Source organism: Protomyctophum bolini (assembly GCF_963924005.1).
Source record: "Protomyctophum bolini genome assembly, chromosome: 20".
In the NCBI taxonomy this organism is placed as follows: Eukaryota; Metazoa; Chordata; class Actinopteri; order Myctophiformes; family Myctophidae; genus Protomyctophum; species Protomyctophum bolini.
Window position 1 is genome coordinate 12,567,936 of NC_137881.1, and position 20,857 is coordinate 12,588,792.

The 20,857-nt window shown below is 45.0% G+C and overlaps 1 protein-coding gene across 2 annotated transcripts in view; it reads right to left on the reverse strand.

Moving 5' to 3' along the window:
• Positions 1–563: 563 nt before the first annotated feature.
• The window catches only part of kirrel1a (kirre like nephrin family adhesion molecule 1a), a 69,759-nt gene continuing 49,465 nt past the window's right edge, over positions 564–20,857 (reverse strand). The window contains exons 5-15 of one of the 2 annotated variants that reach the window (XM_080792895.1): positions 20,671–20,821; positions 19,162–19,267; positions 18,712–18,860; positions 16,769–16,896; positions 15,649–15,775; positions 15,100–15,200; positions 12,300–12,516; positions 10,301–10,405; positions 9,073–9,200; positions 8,414–8,491; positions 564–4,271 (exon numbers count right to left, since the gene is read on the reverse strand). In XM_080792895.1, the coding sequence (XP_080649021.1) occupies positions 3,546–4,271; positions 8,414–8,491; positions 9,073–9,200; positions 10,301–10,405; positions 12,300–12,516; positions 15,100–15,200; positions 15,649–15,775; positions 16,769–16,896; positions 18,712–18,860; positions 19,162–19,267; positions 20,671–20,821 (2,016 nt within the window). In that variant the 3' untranslated portion in view covers positions 564–3,545. Of the gene's footprint in view, positions 4,272–8,413; positions 8,492–9,072; positions 9,201–10,297; positions 10,406–12,299; positions 12,517–15,099; positions 15,201–15,648; positions 15,776–16,768; positions 16,897–18,711; positions 18,861–19,161; positions 19,268–20,670; positions 20,822–20,857 lie in introns of both variants that reach the window. The other variant, XM_080792894.1, reaches the window with a different exon arrangement.

Consider the following 20,857-nt stretch of genomic DNA (forward strand, 5'->3'; position numbering starts at 1 on the left):
GATTGATTGATTGATCGCAAGGACCTTTTTTATTCCCTATTGAGTGTTTTGACTGTACTCTGTTGCTGTTTTTACATTTATGTTTAATAAACTATTCAATCAATCAATCAATCAATCAAACTATGGTGCATTGTATACAGCTGGTGCATACAGTGGCTGATTTACCAGTCCCCAGGATTAAAGTACTTATTGTGCAGAATGTGCCATTTCAAGTTTTCAAATGTTTAAACATCTTTTGAAAACAGCAGATCTAGAAGCTCATAATGACTGGCCGAAATGTATATAGGGCTGAAGTGGTTACTGTATGTTTTGTAATAATAATCAAAATCTATACAAAGCCACTAGTATAAAGATTTCAAATAAATGTAAGTAAAAGTACAATATTTTCCTCTGAGATGTAGTGGAGTAGAAGTAAAAGTATTGGAAATGTAAAGTAGGAATACCTCAAAATTGTACTTAAATGTGTAGATGTAAATGTAAATGTACGTAGTTACTTACACCACTGGCTTTGATCATATTATGTTTCAACCCTTCCCAAAAGACCACCACGTGTACACTTTATAATAAAAAACAGTGCTTTTTTATTTATGTAATACTGTGGAAAAATAATTACATACCATTTTTTAAAAATATTGAAGATAATGAAATAAAAAAAATGAGAATTTTTCGATAACTTTCGTCTTTTTGAACTTTGTTTTCTCTGCTACGAAGAACAGTACAATAAGATAAACATTGGATTTTTTTCTTTTCTAAATTCAAAGACACAATAATACAGGTTACAGTCCTACCAGAGGTATAAAAGTATTGTAACAGGATTGTGAGAGAAATGATATGGACACACACTTTATTTTAAAACACACTCGTACGTGGAGACTCATTCACACACATACATACATACATACTGTAGTGTATACCAGTGGTTCCCAAACTTTTCCATGTCAAAGACCCCCAAATTGACACTAATCAGACACGGGGGGACCCCCGTTAAAAAAACATATGCCAGGGCCGAACCCCCATAAGAGAGGATTTTTACTAGTGCCTCTAGCAGTGATTCTCAATTTCAAGGACCCACAGTTTGACATGCATATTATTCTACGGACCCCCATTTAATGGCATTTCTATCTCTGGGACCCTGTCAAATCTAAGTTAATTTAACTCGGAGAGTGTACACTCTCTGAGTTACAGACCCATAAGGGTCAATTTTGTTACTATCATTTAGCTGGGGACCCCCTGGAACTCCCTCAAGGACCCCTCTTTGGGAACCAGCGCTGTATACACACAGACATGCATTGCATACAATAGTTGCGCGAGCGCACACGCGCAAGTAGGGCACTCACTGTGTGTGCAGTATGTGTCGCATACACACAGGGGTCATTCACACATCTATACAAACACACTGTACAAATCAATGTGCGCGCACAAACATTACACTCTGTCCCTCTCTCTCTCTCTCACTGTCGCAGTCGCACTCAAACACCCACACACACAGTCATACATCACTATTATGTCAATATTGTAGACTAACCTTCATTGAACCTCTGCATACACATTCTCTTCTGGCCGTTTTGGCATACTGACGATTGACGAATGAATGGTGAAATGTATGACATGTTCCCCTATAAGGCCACTCAGTTCTAAATCCAACACTTCTCTTTTTATTCTCTCCCTCTCTCTCTCTCTCTCGCTGCCCCCAGGCTAATAGTTGTATGAGCTCCAAGAACACGGTCCAGGGTTGTTTTTTTTTTTTGCTGAACCCTCAAGCCTGTTTTTGTCCCCATTTCACTTCAAAGTCAGTTATTTTTTCAGCGAGCGACAAACGGTCACACAAACGAAGTATGAATTAGGCTTGAAAAAAAAAAGTCTCTCTCTGGAATGACTCAATGCCCCCAAGCCTGGTTGGTTAGTGTATAGCGACAGCAGCCAATAGGAGCTCTGTGATTTCTACTGCATATAAAACGGACTAAAAAAATGCCTGATTTATTCCTTAACGTTACGCGTCGGTGTCTCGCATCGGAAACTTCCAGATCTATACACAAGCTCGGAATTCATCGCTAATACCGTGTAGATCGGTTGTCGTTTGTGCGTGGCACTGGCGCGCAATTTAAGTATGAATCAGGCGTAAGATGAACAATGACATGAACAACTTGGCACAAGGTTTCCTTTTATACACCGATACGCCCAGATTTACATCTGGAGTTTTTTTTTCTTCAGATTCCTACCTGCCCATTGCAAGAGGGATCTAGGTCCCGCCGAAAGCACGATTCTTCTTTTTTTATTATTATTTCTTTCTCTCCCTCCCTCCTTCTCTCTCTCTCTCTCTCTCACATTTTGCCTCAGTGAATATCACCCATGGCAAAAGCTCTTTATACAAACTTCTCAAGTTTCAACATTTTGGTCCATACACACGCAAATACACATTTTACAGAAATATGACAAAAATAATTCTGTAATGTTACAAAATAGAATACAAAGCTCTAGTCTGGTGTGCAAATAAAAAAAAGAGACAATACACAGATATAGGTAAGAGACGTCTATAAGCATGAATACTGTACGATGCAGTGCAAAAAAAACAAAAAACAAAAAAACAATATGAAGCTCCTCGCGTTAACAGTAAAGTTGGCACGTGTCACTGTAGACATGAAGGGCATTCTGTGATATATATGTGCTCTATGATCAATGAATAAAACAACGAGCAAACAAAATAACGGGAGGGAAAAAAATTAATGGCGGCCAGCAAAGACCTTCCACTGTTTGAGGTTTCTATACCGATAAGCGCGTACCATGTCGGACGACCAGTTCTTGCCTCAAGATGCTCCCCTTTCGTCGTTTACAATCTCCATCCATCCATCCATAGCGTTATAGGCTGTTCCGTCCCAACATCTGTGGTCTCTCTTGTTCGCTCTACTTCTCGCTCGAGTCTTGATTGTGACTTTCGCCGTCTTGCTCTTTCAGAGCTCAGATATACGTGGGAACGCGTTGGGAGTGAGGGAATTCCAGATTGTGAGGAACTTTCCCTTTCCCTGTCTCATTCACAGTCTTCCTTCATTTTCTCTCGCTCTCTTGCTCGTACCCGCCCGCCGTCTTGTGGGCATGTTCTTCGGACTTTGTGTGCAAGTGTGTGTGTCTGTGTGTGTGTATGTGTGTGTGTTTTTGTGTATTTCCGTTTGTGTTTGTGTACAGCATACGCAAGGGTATGTGAACATTTATTTGCATCTGTGTACAGGTGAGGATATGGGTGTGCATGTGTCTAAGGTAGTGTGCGCGCATTTCCAATGCGCATGTCCGCATTTTATGTATCCTGTTTATGTGTACAAGCAAGTGTGTGTGTGTGTGTGTGTGTGTGTGTGTGTGTGTGTGTGTGTGTGTGTGTGTGTGTGTGTGTGTGTGTGTGTGTGTGCGTGTGCGTGTGAGTGTGCGTGTGCGTGTGCGTGTGTGTGTGTGTGTGTGCGTGTGTGCGTGCGTGCCTGTGTGTGAGAGTGACTTGGTGTTTTTATTAAGTGTGACGCTATTTATAAGCTGCTTCTTTCTGCCTACTTTTTTTCGTCTCACACATGAGTCTGCATCCTCTGTGTGTGCCGACTGTGAGAGTAGTCCGAGTGCTGTGAGGTGTAGGAGAAGCGAGTGGAGCTGCCGTACTTCCCCAGTCCAGTCTCTGGGGGCCCGAGGGGGCCCGAGGGGGCCGGGCCCGGGGGCCCCGGGGGGCCCTGGGGGGGACCCCCCACCATGCCCACCCCGGGGGGGCCCACCCCGGGGCCTACCCCGTACATCTCGTAGGACGGGCCGGCCTCCAGGGGGGCCAGGCTGGGCGGGGCGAAGCCCATGCGGTAGGTTTGGTAGCCATGCGAGGGGTAGCCGTAGTTGTCGTAGGCCAGCTGGGGGCCGGAGTCCAGGAGGCTGCAGTCGCCCGGGAAGTCTCCGGCCTGCGGGGGAGGGTTGTTGGACGGCGGCTGCTGCTGCTGGCTCTGTCCCCCCCGGGTGAAGGTGTTGAACTGGGCGTAGCTGATGTGGGAGAGTCTGGAAGGGGGCCGGGGGTCATAGCAGGCCTGGGGCCGCCCCCCGGGTGAGGTGAGGGGGCCGGGCAGGCCTCCGGGGGCCCCGCCGCTGGCCGTGGCTCCGCTGCTGCTGGCGCCGGCGCTGCTGCTGATGGACGCCGCGCCCCCCGGCGTGCCGCCCGGGGAGCGGTAGTCGGAGTAGTGCATGGTGGAGCGCGAGGCCGGGCGGCCCTCGTCGTGGGTCGAGGCTCGCACGTTGTAGTAGCCGTTGGTGGGGTCCTAGAGAGAGAGAGAGAGAGAGAGAGAGAGAGAGAGAGAAGGAGAGAGAACGTGTGATGTCACGAGTTGTGTGGTCACGGCAATATCCCATAAAACCAGAGAAGCGCTGGGCTATTTAATTTAGTAAATGGTAAATGGTGCATTTATATAGCGCCTTTATCCAAGTCGCTTTACATAGATTGTGCATTACATTCACACATTCACACACACATTCACACACCGATGGCAAAGGAAACCATGTAAGGCACCAACCTGCACGTCGGGAGCAATTAGGGGTTCAGAGTCTTGCTCAAGGACACTTCGACACTAACTCTGGGGGAGACGTGGGTTCGAACTGGGAAACCTGCGGTTCCCATCCGGCCACTCTACCTCTGAGCCACTGCCACATTATTGCCACATAATTGTCTCACACATGGACCAGATCTCCTCACACTCTGCTTCTTCCTTGCTTTGGTCCTTCAGGCAAGGGGGAAAAAAAGGCTAGCCAAAGCCTGTTGTCAGGGTGATATAAACGCCTCGTGGGGGAGGGGGGGATTTAGATGTCTGTCTTTTCTCAAAGCGAGCGATCCAAGCCCGGAAATCATGCCAGAGGGGTGGCGCGTGTGCCCTTGTACACAGTACTGATGTGTACTGCAAAGTAAGACGTTCATGGCAGCTTGAAGTTTTTCAACTGTTTCAAGACAATGGATTAATCCCATATGCTGAACTATTACACGGTCTACAGACAAATAAATAAACGGTCTAAAGCGAATCAAAAGAACATAGCTGAATCATTGCTTTGTCCTCTTCTGCCTCTTTGAAGTTCTCAAGGATGAATGAATCAGCTTGCCAGCTAATTATCATAGCTAGCTGTGTTGCTGTTTGAACGCTATTCAAATACTATTCAATAGTGCGCCCCACTATTGAATGGTGCATGGGGCGCACAGCACAGCCGCACATACAGCATTTAGATCCCAAAATCCAGAAGTGAGTTTGTATTGCGATTTGTTATACTACCGGTTTCTCAATGAATGTCGAAAATAATGTCGTTAACATAAGCCTAAGAAAGCTTCACAGTGTTTTATAGCATAGGAAATCTGGAACTTAAATCTGGAAACTAACATACAGAACATACAGTATATATTGTATATGCCATAAAAGTAATTGACATACGTCAGCCTGAAGTTGCCAGCCAGCTAGCTAGCTGCATCATTTTTCAGCTGAAGAAATATTGTAGCGGGGATGCACTAGTAGAGAAAGTTCTCTACTGTGTTTATACTTAATACTCCGTTAGTGTCTTACAAAGGCCATGCACCTCTAACCTGAATCTGTATAAGTAAGTCGGCTTATAGTCGGTATCAGCCGGTAACACGCAGGAGTTTGTCCCCAACCCAATACAATGCGCTAGCTAGACCCCTGGGAGATGGAGTCTGTCCCTGTTACAATGCACTAGACCCCTGGGAGATGGAGTCTATCCCCGTTACAATGCACTATAGACCCCTGGGAGATGGAGTCTATCCCTGTTACAATGCACTATAGACCCCTGGGAGATGGAGTCTGTCCCTGTTACAATGCACTAGACCCCTGGGAGATGGAGTCTGTCCCTGTTACAATGCACTAGACCCCCGGGAGATGGAGTCTGTCCCTGTTACAATGCACTAGACCCCTGGGAGATGGAGTCTGTCCCTGTTACAATGCACTATAGACCCCTGGGAGATGGAGTCTGTCCCCGTTACAATGCACTATAGACCCCTGGGAGATGGAGTCTGTCCCCGTTACAATGCACTAGACCCCTGGGAGATGTAGTCTGTCCCCGTTACAATGCACTATAGACCCCTGGGAGATGTAGTCTATCCCTGTTACAATGCACTAGACCCCTGGGAGATGGAGTCTGTTCCCGTTACAATGCACTATAGACCCCTGGGAGATGGAGTCTGTCCCCGTTACAATGCACTAGACCCCCGGGAGATGGAGTCTGTTCCCGTTACAATGCACTAGACCCCTGGGAGATGGAGTCTGTTCCCGTTACAATGCACTAGACCCCTGGGAGATGGAGTCTGTTCCCGTTACAATGCACTATAGACCCGTGGGAGATGGAGTCTGTCCCCGTTACAATGCACTAGACCCCTGGGAGATGGAGTCTGTCCCTGTTACAATGCACTAGACCCCTGGGAGATGGAGTCTGTTCCCGTTACAATGCACTAGACCCCTGGGAGATGGAGTCTGTCCCTGTTACAATGCACTAGACCCCTGGGAGATGGAGTCTGTTCCCGTTACAATGCACTAGACCCCTGGGAGATGGAGTCTGTCCCTGTTACAATGCACTAGACCCCTGGGAGATGGAGTCTGTTCCCGTTACAATGCACTAGTGACTAGACCCCTGGGAGATGGATTGCTGAGGTGGAGTACCATCCCTATACCATCAGCTCCCAGTACTTATACCGCACGCCTTGCCGCACACAAGCCGTGCTACTCCTGACGCTGAGCTGGCGGTGCTCAGAATTGAACCCATGACCTTGTGGTCCAAGGGCTACTCAGACACATAGGACTTGTATGATCAAGTCTAATGTGTACATGAGCAACTATGTTTATGTGACTCAAATGTGAGTTATTCTCACATGAGTCACCTGACTCCATGTCATTTGGTTTCATTTTACAAAATGAAAAAAAAAAAAGTGAAACCAGTCATTTGGTTTAATTTTACGCTCTCAAGAGTGAAAGTATTGTTAAACCAGCCAGCTTACTTAGGTTAATTTACAAGAAGTCTACATAAGGTAATTATATATTGTTTGAATGCTCTTCTGTGTTGTGGTGGTGGTGGAAATCACCGATCACTAAACTGGAGTTCACACACAGAGTAAGTTTTGGGAGGAGAGATGCTCATATTTTATCGTTTTCCTCTCAGTGGTGTCCATTTTACGCACAGCTCTCCCGAACCTTTTCTTTCTCCCATGATACAGCAGGAATGTTGTTCAGAGTCCAGCTATCCGATCGCCGGCCGAGGCACCACACCCCCCACCCCGCCCTCAAACGCTTCCTCTAACTAGACTACACACCTCTCTCTCCTTCTCATGCTTGGCATCGTGCCACCTCCTCGTTCTCCTTTCCAAGTTTATACACACGCACGCACGCATGCACGCACACGCAGTCACGCACACACGCACGCGCACACGCACACTACATCACATCACGAGTCTCTCATGACACATCCAATATCGCGTCACCTTGAGCGTCTCAGGGACTATTATAATAATAATCCTGTCTCAGTGGGACCGGGGCGGGGGGGGGGGGGGGGGCAGCACAACCTCGTACCATGATCGAGGGCTGACGATGACTTCACTTCTTCTCTTTGGTCCAGAACTGTTGCACAATCCCTTCTGTTTTCACAATACCACAACTCTGCTTCCAACCCTCCCCCCTTTCTGGCCTTCTTTTAAAAAGGGTGAATAAATATAGTGCTCAGTAGCTATAGGTTGCTTTGTGTCCGTCCAAAATAGCAGAGCCACAAAGAGTTTGGACGCCCCTATATCTGTTGAACGTATAGAATGAAGTGCTGGTGGTAAATGTGAAACAATGTCATGGTGATTGGTGAGGTGCTCATCATTGTGAGGTCATTTTGACCATCTGATTGGTGAGGTGCTCATCATTGTGAGGTCATTTTGACCATCTGATTGGTGAGGTGCTCATCATTGTGAGGTCATTTTGACCATCTGATTGGTGAGGTGCTCATCATTGTAAGGTCATTTTGACCATCTGATTGGTGAGGTGCTCATCATTGTGAGGTCATTTTGACCATCTGATTGGTGAGGTGCTCATCATTGTGAGGTCATTTTGACCATCTGATTGGTGAGGTGCTCATCATTGTGAGGTCATTTTGACCATCTGATTGGTGAGGTGCTCATCATTGTAAGGTCATTTTGACCATCTGATTGGTGAGGTGCTCATCATTGTGAGGTCATTTTGACCATCTGATTGGTGAGGTGCTCATCATTGTGAGGTCATTTTGACCATCTGATTGGTGAGGTGCTCATCATTGTGAGGTCATTTTGACCATCTGATTGGTGAGGTGCTCATCATTGTAAGGTCATTTTGACCATCTGATTGGTGAGGTGCTCATCATTGTAAGGTCATTTTGACCTTCTTCTTGTCGGTGGTCATCTTACCTTCAGGTCGTACTCCTGGCGTGTGTCCAAGGTGTCGCTGCGGAGGTCAGACTTCAGCTCGATGTCGTCCTTAAAGGGCTGATTGGAGGGAGAGAAAGACACAGCAGGGAGAAACTAAATCGTCAAACGACAAAAAACAAAATAATAAATGAACCAAAAAAAAGAACGGGTGGGGGGGGGGGAAATAAGGAAGGAAAAGAAAAAAGGTGACAAAACGAATCAAGAGAGTGTTAAAAAAACACATACAGTAGTGGATGGAGAGCATGTCACAAGAGATTTATTGAGATTGGTTATTAGTAAGCGCGTTATTATTATAGGCCAAAAAAAGTAAAAAAACTGTCAAACATTTTCAATGTACAACATATGTTAAAAAAAGAAAAAAAGCGAACATAGCGGATCTACAAGTAGATCCGCTACGAATAGAACCTTCGTGCAACACCATTGGACTTAAGCTAACATTATTGAAAGCCACGGCGCACAGCTCAGCGCAGGGCGAGAGGCCATCGAGCTGCTACATTAAGTCAAGGTTCTTCTTTCTCTACAACCTCAGGCGAGGAAAACAGCGTAGCTACCCACACCACACCACTCCACCCCCCGCACGGCACGGCACGGCACGCACCACCACATCACCACGGCTAGTATACAGTATATATACTCACCGAGTACATGGCCTTGACCATGCGCGAGGCCGTGGACACGCTGCCGGAATCCTCCTCCAAGCTGTGGGTCTCCTTGTTGATGGTCTCCACCTTGATGTCGGGCTTACCCAGAGTGACCCCGCGCCGACCTGCGAAGCAGAAACACGCCGAGGCACGGAGTTGTAATACAAGCGAGCGAGCGGGGTAGAGTAAGATAGAGAGGCCTTTGCGTCTCTCCGCGGCGGGCCTCAATCCCCTGGCGAGTGTTTGTATAGGCGAGAGGAGTGAGATCAGAGGCTACCCGCATCCATATGGTACGGTTATTTGCCCTGCAGGTGTGGGTTTTTTACTGTGTATATTATAAACTGTAAAGCATATTCTAAGTGTGATGACTGCACACTCACCCTGATCATTTAAGGTTCATTGGTACATGTTTATTTACACTCTCAGAAGTACAATTGCAGTGTAGAATATATTTTAAATACACACAAAGATTGCTGTTCCAAAAGAGCTTTATATAAAATAAACGTTATAATTATCTACCCTCACCAAAATGTACAATTTATAAAACTATTTTCTAAACAGCCAGTTTTTCAAAGTTGCAATGTGACATAGCTCTGATTACACAATGCTGTACCCCCAGTCCCCCACCAACTGAAATACTTTCCCAGGTCTGTTTCATATAAATTGTTTTGTTTTGCCACATGCTTTGTCAATGTAAATGCATGTTTTCTCATGCCAATAAAGCTCCTTTGAATTGAAATTGATAGATCGATAGATGGTTTTCAACCAGTGGTCCTTGAGGGGGTTCCAGGTGGTCCCTATAGCTTCCCAGATCTTTAACTCTTGAGTAAATTGTATTTAATTTCATGCTCTCAGGAGTTAAATTAAATTATTGTTAACAACTGCATTCATTAATTTACAAGAAGTCTACACAATTAGAGAAAGTAAAATAATTGTTATTTTGCCTGTTATCTCTCCTATGATACCAACATCAATACAGAGCATTGCGTACGTGCATTGCGTGCGTGCGAGCGTTGCGTGAGTTGCGTTGTGTGCGTTGCATTGTGTTGCGTGCTTGCATGCGTGCGTGCGTTGCATTGCATGCGTTGCATGTGTGCGTTGCGTTGCATGTGTGCGTTGCGTTGCATGTGTGCGTGCATGCGTGCGTTGCATGTGTGCATGCATGCATGCGTGCGTGCGTGCATGCATGCATGCGTTGCGTGCGTATATGGTTGTGACTCACTGCCTTTGCGCTGCCGGTAGAAGATGAGGACCAGGACCAGCAGACAGAGGAACAGGAGGATGGTGCAGCCCACGGTCCCACCAGCGATGATACCAACTGGAACCTCATCTAGAGGAAGGAAGGAAGGAAGGAAGGGTGCACTGTTCATTTCATCTACTAGAACTATAGCCTCAGGTACCCAGGCTTTAATTGTCGTTCGCATTCGGCTCAAAAATGATATCAAATCAAATCAAATAAACCTTTATTTATATAGCACATTTAACACAACCAAAGTTGACCAAAGTGCTTCACAATAAAAGCAAATGACATCAAGCAGAACAAGGAAACCTAGCATATTATGTGAACAAACGTGAGACATGGACAACATAAACACATTAAATTAATCAGATAACATTAAAAGCCAGTGAAAAAAGGTGTGTTAAGTAGGAGACTTGGGGGGGGGGGGGGGGGGTGGTGGTTGTTCCATAGCTCTGGGGCCGCCACCGCAAAAGCACGGTCACCTCTTGTTCTGAAGGTTAGGGTTGTTGACATTGCATGGTCAGCAGACAAATGGCATAAGAAGCCCACTTCCTTGTATTCAGTGGTGGAAAAAGTACTCAATTGTAAGTACTGCAATTGAGTACTTACAAATTTAGAAGTACTTCGTTACAAGTAAAAGTACGGAATTGAAAATGTACTTGAGTAAAAGTACAAAAGTATGGGCATCAAAATGTACTTAAAGTACAAAATCTATTGAAAATAGTCGATCTACAAGCTCACAATGCGTCGCAAATTTTCAAATGGCCGAAATGTATAGGGTTGAAGTGGTTAATGTATGTTTTCTAATCAAAATTAAAATCGCCAAAGTAACTAGTAACTAAAGTTTTCAAATAATTCTAGTGGAGTAAAAGTACAAATTTTGCCTCTGAGATGTAGTGGAATAGAAGTAAAAGTACTGGAAGTTGGAAATACTCAAGTAAAATTAGCTGTCAAAATATGCTGGAAGGAAGAGAGAGAGGTAAAGGACAGAGAGAGAGAGAGAGAATAGGAGACAGAGGAAGGGGAGAGAGAGGACCAATGGGGAGCAGAGAGAGCAGAACATCATAGCATCAGTATGCTGTTGTATGACAGTGTAGCTTGCCAAGAATAGCTGGTGTACAAGTCACAATGCGTCACCATCCTATGACAAAGTATAAGTTCCATTAAGACACCCTGAGGGCGAGGTCGCGTGCACGCATCCGCCTGGGTGACAGCAGACTGCTGGGCAAGCGCTGGCGCTTTGCCCTGGGGGGTCAGATCAACATATCCGCCTGGGTGACAGCAGACTGCTGGGCGAGCGCTGGCGCTTTGCCATGGGGGGTCAGATCAACATATCCGCCTGGGTGACAGCAGACTGCTGGGCGAGCGCTAGCGCTTTGCCATGGGGGGTATAGGATCAACATATGGAATGTCAGAACAGGTCAGCTCCATATGTCTTGAGTGTACAGGGTTTGATGAGCTCTGGCCATAATTATATGGAGCGTGTCTCAAAATGTAGCTGGGCTATATGCCCATTTAGACCAGAGGACGATTCTACAAATGTCTTCTTATTCCTGACAGTTTTCTGAAAAATGCATGTTTCTATGTCAGTCGTTCTCAAACATTTTCATGTCAAGGTCCCCCAAAATGTTATGTAACCAAAGATTTGTGCCACATTGTCATGATTTAAAAGAAAATAGCAGATCAAGCTCGTAGCGTGGCAGTCGGTGCCGCTCTATGAGCTTGTAGATCTGCTATTTTTCAATAGCTAAAGTATAACACAATGGTTACAACACCAAAAGGGGTTCCCGCCCAGAATGGGTTAAGGTCAACTCTTCGCCTTAACCCAGTTTGGGGCGGGAACCCCTTTTGGGAACCCCTTTTAGATCCCTTTTAGACCTTTTAGATAGATCTGCAACACAAAAGCAATACATACAATAACGTATACAGACTAAGCCTAAATAAACTAAACTAAAACTAAATACAGACAAAGCCTCCCGCCTACCGGTCTCCTCCAGGCTGATGATCATGGTGCCCGGTCCGAAGGTGTTCCAGGCCGTGCAGTTGTATGTGGAGAGGAAGTCGGAGTCCATGACGTTGTTGATGGTGAGGGTGGAGAGCACTCCTCCGCCCTCGGCCGACGGCTTGCTCTGCTCCACCGTGTAACGCTCCAGCAGGGTGCCTCGCTCCTTCTCCCACACGTTCTCCTTCCACGCCCACACCTGGAAAAAAACACGCATGTGTTAGATGTTCATTGAGCTTTTTTTTAACTGACATTTTCAGTCGGGATTAATTTGCATTTATTGTAAAGCGCTTGACATAGATTGTGCTTTTCATTCACCCATTCACACACACACATTCACTGATTCACACACCGGTGGCGGTGCAAGGCACCAACCTGCACATCGGGAGCAATTAGGGGTTCTTCAGAGTCTTGCTCAAGGACACTTGGACACTCTGAGCAGGGAGCCCAGAATCGAACTGGGAACCCACAGGTTTTCCCATCCGGCTGCACTACCGGCCACTCTACCCCCTGAACCACATGCCGCCCACGTTGTTATTATTCGATTTGACAAACAACAATACATAGGTAAAACCACGGGGCTGAAAATGAAATAATTCCTCTACAGATTGTCGCTTGCCATACAGAGATTGTCCATCAGGTGACTCACCGTACCGTCCTATGCCTCAGTGTTCCCAGAAGGAAACTTTAGATTAAAATAATCTTTAAACTGCTCCCAAATCGTATCAAATCTCTGGACAGAGCACCCCCCCCCGTCGAATATTTAAGCTTCTCACGTTTTAAATGAATTATTTGTATTTTATCTTATTTTTCTTATAGATAAAAGAAAAGTCCTATAACTTCCAAGGACAGGTGCGTACGTGGGAGAGAACAGTGCAACAAGAAGCACACTGTCTTCACTATGGAAATGTATCTATTGAAGGCTAGCACAATGTTTCAGGTCGAACTGACCTTCGTCAGGAATCTCTGTAGGAGTCTGATGAAGAATTTCCCTGCCTGGCTGCAATGTTGCTACCAGCCGAATAATTGTGAAGTGCACGTGATAATAAAAACAGAAACACAAAGACAAATTTGCAGAGACGTCGGTCGCGCTAATTTGCACATAGCAACACAACACGTGCACCGGCCTCGCTCGCATGACAAACCTGCAGTGAAAAAGCAACAGCAACAGTTTGTGCACACGTATACCTCGGGCTAAAGGGGCTTCTTTCTGACTGAGTCAGTGAGAGATACAGTAACGTCAACGAAAAACGCTAAAAGCAGCTGTATTATTCAGCATGGAAGCACCATGCACCGAGGGCCCGGGTTCATTATTCATGAGGCCACATGTTCCCATAATCTGCCCATTTATACCAGGAGAACGGTGGACTCTCCCTGGCTGTGGCGTTTACTGGGACAACTGTTCCTCGTCCCAGACCTTCATATTTTATGAGGCTTTTTTCGTTCGGTCCCTTTCCCTTCCCTTCCCTTCCCTGCCCTCCCACAGGCTGCATTAAGAGCGCACACTTGCGAGTCAGGATGGATCACGGTCACCCACAGTTGAATTTAAACACACACACACACACACACACACACACACACACACACACACACACACACACACACACATTACTATTACTTGTGAGGACAATAAACATTTTAGGACAGCGATTTTGCAAATCGCATTTTGGAAAACCTTTTTGCATTTTTAACCGTAAGCCCAAAAGCCGGTAAAATAGCCGATCTACTTGTACATCTGCTATTTTACAGTTTGCGGCATCGCCACACGACTATATATAGGGTATAAGTATAGTATATATATAAGTAAGTATAAGATAGGGAAAACTCTAACCCTTTAATACCTCTAAATATTTTTCTAATTGTAAACATTATCTCTAAAAAGAAAAAACATTTGGTCCTCACAAATATAGTAATACAAATACAAACACACGCACACACGCGCGCACACACACACGCACACACATACGTACATACACACGGGCGCGCACATGCACGCACGCACGCATCCTCGCACAGGACGATCTTTGACCGAGCACTGCAGCTGAACTTGGAGAAAGCTACTCCAGATGCATCCCACGGAGCCACAGTAGAAGCTTAGCATTAGTGTTGTTTAGTTTGCGTGACGGGCCGTGCAGGGATCGTGGGTGACATTCCGAGGCTGAGTCACTGTGTGAGAAAAGGGGGTCGAGAGTGTAGTGCGTGTAGTAGAGCTCAGGCGTTTATAAATACTTAAGAGATAGATAGCCTAGTCAAATTAACACGTTATTGCACTGTGTATAGTGCAGTGGTTCCCAAAGTGGGGTCCGGGGACCCCCCAGTTCCAGGGGGTCTCCAGCTAAATGATAGTTTGGAACCAAGTGGACCCTTATGGGTTCTGTAACTCTGAGAGTGTACACATGGAACCTTTGTCCTTAACACAAACATCGAATGCCATTGACAACGAATGGCCAGTTTTGAGTGTTTGTGTGAACACAAACATTAAAAGCTGGACATAGGATGTTGATTGGCCGGAATGAGATGATGTATGATGATAAGAGCACTTCACACGGGTGTGATTTTTTTATATATATATTAACTAATATGGAACTGCGGTTCAAATGTATGTGTTCGTAAAATGTATATTTTACAATTTATATTTTCCCACCTTATCCCCACCGATTTCCTATTACGATTATTATGATCTTCCTGTTTTGTTTTGTTTTTCCCGATAAAGCACCAATTAAACCGACGGTGGTATGAGTCACGGAGAGAAGCATCAAAGCTGCGTGTGTTTCTAACGTACTATCTTGTCCGGGGGAGGCGTGCTGGCGATGTAACACTTGACCTCTCCTCGCTCTCCTCTCACCGCATACTGGACCGGCTCACTGGAGATGAGGGGAGGACCTGAGCCAGGAGAGAACATGAGAGGTCGTTGAAAAGAATATACTGCACACAAATTAAAAAATAAACTAACTGGTGTATTTGTATGATCGAATAATTGCCAAAGAAGACACAGGACTTCTTTTCCCACGACAAAAGATGGTCTATTAATACCTAGGAGTAGTACCAGACCATCTTTTGTGGTGAAAAGATGAGGTTGAATCCGTGTGTAAAGAAAACAAAGAAAATAATCTATTTCCTTCGCCGTTTAAGATCCTTTGGTGCTAGTCTTCTTTTGTTCTTCACCTCTGTTATTATGATTGTTCTCCAGTACTGTAGTACCACCTGGTATGGTACTATATCAATTCAATTCAATTCAAATGAGCTTCATTGGCATGAGAAAACATACTTTTACATTGCCAAAGCCAAAGTGTCACATGATATATCACTTCATATATCTCTCTTCACTGACCGTTGACGGTGAGCGTGACCTCGGTCTCTCCGACGCCGATCCTGGGGACGATGGCCTTGCACACGTACTGCCCCGCGTCCGCCTGGCTCACCGACTTCAGGAACAGATGGTTGTTGTTGCTGAGGACCTGCGGGGGAGGGGCACGAGCAGACTTCAAAACATGTGAGGAGGAGAGGGAAAAAAAGAGAAAGACAGACAGAAAGAAAGAAAGAAAGAAAGAAAGAAAAGCAGAATGTAGGAAACAGAAAAGAGCAAGAATATATCCACTGACTGACTGACTGACATACTGTAGGGCCGTTTGCACCATAAAGATCTATGTCTTTGATCTCTGTTTATATGTGAGAGGATCACAGTGGACATAATATGACTTTATTGTGTTTGTTTTTCTCAATAGCTTTTGTTTTGAGTGGTGCAGCCACTTCATTGCGTAGGTATGAGTGTCCCTGCCTGCCTGTGTCCGTCCGAGCACGGAAACGGCCTGTCTGTACGTGTCCGAGCACGGATGTGTCTTGTGAACGATTCCAGGAATTATAAAATCAAATCAATATAAAATCAAATCAACGTGGATGGCAGAGTTCACATCGCAACAATACGTCTGTGTGGACAATTATAGTTATACAGTTAGCAGGAGAACATGGCCGACGCAGTGTCGTTTTTGTCGACTAAGACGAAAAATGTTCGTGGACTACCTTTCTTCACTGACGAAAACTAAATGGAAACTAAATTAAACTAAGCTATTATGACAAAAAAAATTCTAAACTAGACTAAAATGTTAGGAAGGGACTAGTGGACAGGAGATCCAGTATAAGTGATTTTACACTTGATTGCGCGCTGAAAATAGCAGATTATAGCAAGTGTAAAATGAGCCGATACGACGGTATCAAGGCCCGCCAAAATACATTTTAGTCGACTAAAATCTCATGACATTTAGTCTTTTTAACACTAAAACATTCCAGGTGACTAAAATGTGACTAAAACTAAATGAAGTTTCATTCCAAAGACTATGACTAAAACTAAAATAGAAAACTTGCTGCCAAAAACAACACTGGGCCGCCAGACGGGACATTGAGGACTATAATAATATATATTATATATATATATATATAATAATATATCCTACCATGTTGGAGCCCTTCTTGAACCAGGTGAGGGTGAGTGGGGGGTTGCCGGCCCACTTGCAGTTGAGGCTGACGTCCATGTCAATGTTGACCGTCTTGGGCTGCGGTTCTACCAGCAGGATGGGACCGACTGAAGAGACAAATGAATAACAGCACCTCATCAATACCGATAAGTATAGCTCTACTCTGGTGATTCTTAACCCATTCTGACCTGAGATCAGATTCATAACGAGGTTTCCACTGGACACACACTGGTCTGATGAACCCATTCTGACCTGAGATCAGATTCTAAAAATGTCAGTCGTTCTTCGATTTTTTCAAAAATAGCAGACCTACAAGCTCGTAGCGCGCCACTCGGTGGCGCGCTATGAGCTTGTAGATCTGCTATTTTTCAATAGCTAAAGCATAACATAATGTGAACCCCAAAATGGGTTCCCGTTCAGAATGGGTTAAACCATGTTCATTTCAAGGACCCCCACAGTGTGATATGCATTAGGCCCCCCATTTTATTTTTCAACTTGTGTTTTGAAATGATTTTGAAATTATTGTTAAACATCTGCATTCATTAATTTACAAGAAGTCTACACAATTAGAGAATGTACAATAATTGTTATTTGTGCCTGTTATCTCTCCTATGAATCTGATACCAACACAAAAATCTTATCAAATGATAACAACATTCTTTAGTTTTGGATCTGCGAGTCTAGATGTCATCAAATGGTGGTCTGTGGCTCAAATGCTGAATAAATAATGGACCTTGATATGGAAAAAGGTTATAAACCACTGCATTAAAGTGAAAGGTTTCCCAGCAAGCCAAATGACGTCATGATGACGTTATGATGACGTCCTCCGGTGGCGTTCAGGACTAGGCCAGATCACAGCCCATATGGGAATGATCTTTACGTCATTTCCAGGACGTCTTCACCAGTTGAAATAATATAGCTTATTCTGGGTCAGATCTGACTAGTTATGATATGACCTAAGTTGATCTGGCCTCGATCAGACTCTCTTCTGATTCATCCAGGGACGTCCGTCCTAATGGGCAGGATTTATGTTGAAATCAGGTGCTATTCTGGGCCAGATCTGACTAGTCTTGGTTTGACTTGATCTGGCCACAATGGAGATGTCACTAATTCGTCCAGGTCCTGACCGTGCTTGAAGGGTTGTCAACAAAAAGGACTAAAACATTAACAGCTTAACGCTGGTATGTTGTATTTGAGCAGAGCTTCAAAAAGAAATACGGGCCGGTGTGTCCGTGAATGAGACAGACAGGGAATGGTACGATACAGTGAAGTGGCTTTCAATGTATTTCATCAAAAACTTAAACTGCAGCATAAAACCTGGAAAGGAATGAAAAAAAAATGAAAAAAGAAACGTGGCGAAATAAGAGAGGTGTGTGTGTGTGTGTGTGTGTGTGTGTGTGTGTGTGTGTGTGTGTGTGTGTGTGTGTGTGTGTGTGTGTGTGTGTCTGTGTGTCTGTGTGTGGAGGGGGAGGGCTGAGACAGATTTTATTTTCTTTCGCATTCGACTCAAAAAGAAAAGCTTGGGGAAACCTGGCATAGGAAGTGGGAGTCAACTTGTTGTCGCTAACCAATAACAGTGCAGAGGGGCGTTGCTCCAAATTTGGTGACGTCAGTGTTCTCTGCTGTTTTCTACCGATTAAGGGTATGGCCGAAATGGTATTGTAACCTATTGGGGATATTTCTTAAATATCCCCAACTAACAGGCTTAAAACACATCCTGCAGGAAAAGAGATAATGAGAGCGCTTTACAACAGAAAGTCAACTCTTAGGGGACTAACTACTGTATTAGGACATTTGAACTCTGAGGCCTGCCTGCCAGACACAATGTAGGACAGGGTCTCAATTTGTGGGACGCCTGAAAAGGTCTATTGGAAATGAGACACTGACGTCCCACGCAGAGGTGGACATCTGGGAGGACTCACAGTGCACGTCCACCAGGATGCTGACGTTGGTCTTTCCCACGGCGTTGAACACCAGACAGGAAACGGGCTCCGTGAAGAAGGAGTGGTCGGCCTTGGTGGTGAAGACGCTCTCCCTGGCGCCCTGCAGCACCACACCCCCCTTGGCCCACCTGACGATGATGAGGATGATGATGGCGGGGAGAAAAACAAGAATGACACGTGTATCATTAACCGAAACAAGCGCCGTCTCCGTTGTGCATCTGTCTCCCCGCCCCTTTAAAAAAAAAAGAATTAACTTGTATGTTTCCCTGTCAAAACCTCCCGGCCGTTGTTTTCGTTCGTTTCCGACGTTCTTTTGTTGTGTTCAATCGCAGTGTTTTGTCATGGCTTTTCCTGTAGCTCCAGTTAGCTGAAAACATTATCTGCTCAAAAGCAACGGTGCGTGCGTGCGTGCGTTTGTCTACTACAGACCTGTACCCCATGATGGGGGGGTTGGCACTGGCCTGGCAGGTGAAGGTCACCCTGTCTCCCTCCAGGACAGAGCGGGGCTCGATGGACAGGGTCACTGTGGGGGGGTCTGTGGGACAGGAGGAGGTTAAAGATTAAATTAATCTAGAAAGAGAACTCGTGATAGTGAAAACCTCTCAACCTGTCCACTGAACGGCTTCTCAAGCTCATGTCCAAGTCCAAGTGATCATATGCATGCCAATAGAGCAAACTGAAACCAAATGGACCCTTCCCGGGTCCGTTTGGTTTCATTTTCATTTCACACTCTCAAGAGTAAAATTATTGTTAAAAATCTGCCTGTATTACTTCATTTACAATACGTCTACACATTTAGAAAGAAACTAGAAGAATTGTTATTTTTGATCAACGTTTGCCTGTTATCTCTCCTATGGTATCACCATCATCAATACAGCGTGGAAATGTGGACAAAATCTTATCCAACGATAACAAAATATTCTTTAGTTTTGGGTCTGAGAGGCTAAATGTCATCAAGTGGTTGGTGGTCTGTGGCTCAAATGCTGAATAATTAATGGGCCTTGATATGAAAAGGGTTGAAAACCACAGGTCTAAGCGTAGCAGTAGAAACTGAAAGTAAAGAGGTTGTATGTGTGTATTCCATATAATATTTGTAGATTGGGTTTTATAATGATGATAATAACCCACTATTACACTAGGTTTTGGTTTGCAACAACAGCTGCTTTTTTTCTTGACAACATTGCGGGTGAATATTGCTGCTAAAAGCTGGCAGCAATGTTCTAAAAGCAATAATACACTTGAGGCCATGCCATATTGATTAGTCTGTGCCATAGCTACTGTCATTAAAGGTACTCTGCTCACATTATGTAATGTAATCACCTTATATCATCCAATGCACAGTTGATTCTCATTCTCTCCCGTATTGTTGCTTAATTATAGGCAGAAATACGAGTTGCATTTTGACATTGTGGGGTGATATTGGCTGAAGGATACATTAGATTGCACAATGAATATGATTACTCTGCAAGACATCAATGACAAAAAGAGTGTTGGATGAAGAGAGAGAATGCTAATAAACTAATAAACTGGTCCATCGTCAGCCTAACAGCTGGTGGTCAGCAGTGGTCAGTAAGTATCCACTCAGTCCAGCAGTGCAGTGGTTCCCAAACTTTTTCATGTCAAGGACCCCCAAATTGACAATAATTAGCCCTCAGACCACCATTTGAAGAGATATGCCAGGGACCCCCATAAGAGAAGATTTTTACGGCTCTAGCAGTGATTGTCAACCCGTTTAATTTCAAAATAAGAACCTCAAGTACACAACGTTGGTTCCACTGATCGAAGCCGGTAAACAATCGATTCATTGATTGATTGATTGATCAATGGAAAATGTCAAAGTAAAAAAAAAAGAATGGTTAAAGTGGTTAAAAGCCAAGGTGACACAGATGCGTTCCAGGTCTTAATGGGTGGTTAAGGCTGTTCTGAAAGGTCTCTTACGGTGGACGTTGAGGGTGACGGTGGTGACCTTGCCGCTGGGGGCCGCCAGGTTGGAGGCCACGCAGCTGTAGTTCCTCCCCGTGTCCGTGTCCACCGGCAGGATGGGCAGGTAGCTCCGCGTGGTCACCCTTTTCCTGTCCGGGAGCAGCTCCTGAGGACAGGAGGACACGAGGGAAAGAAAGGGAGG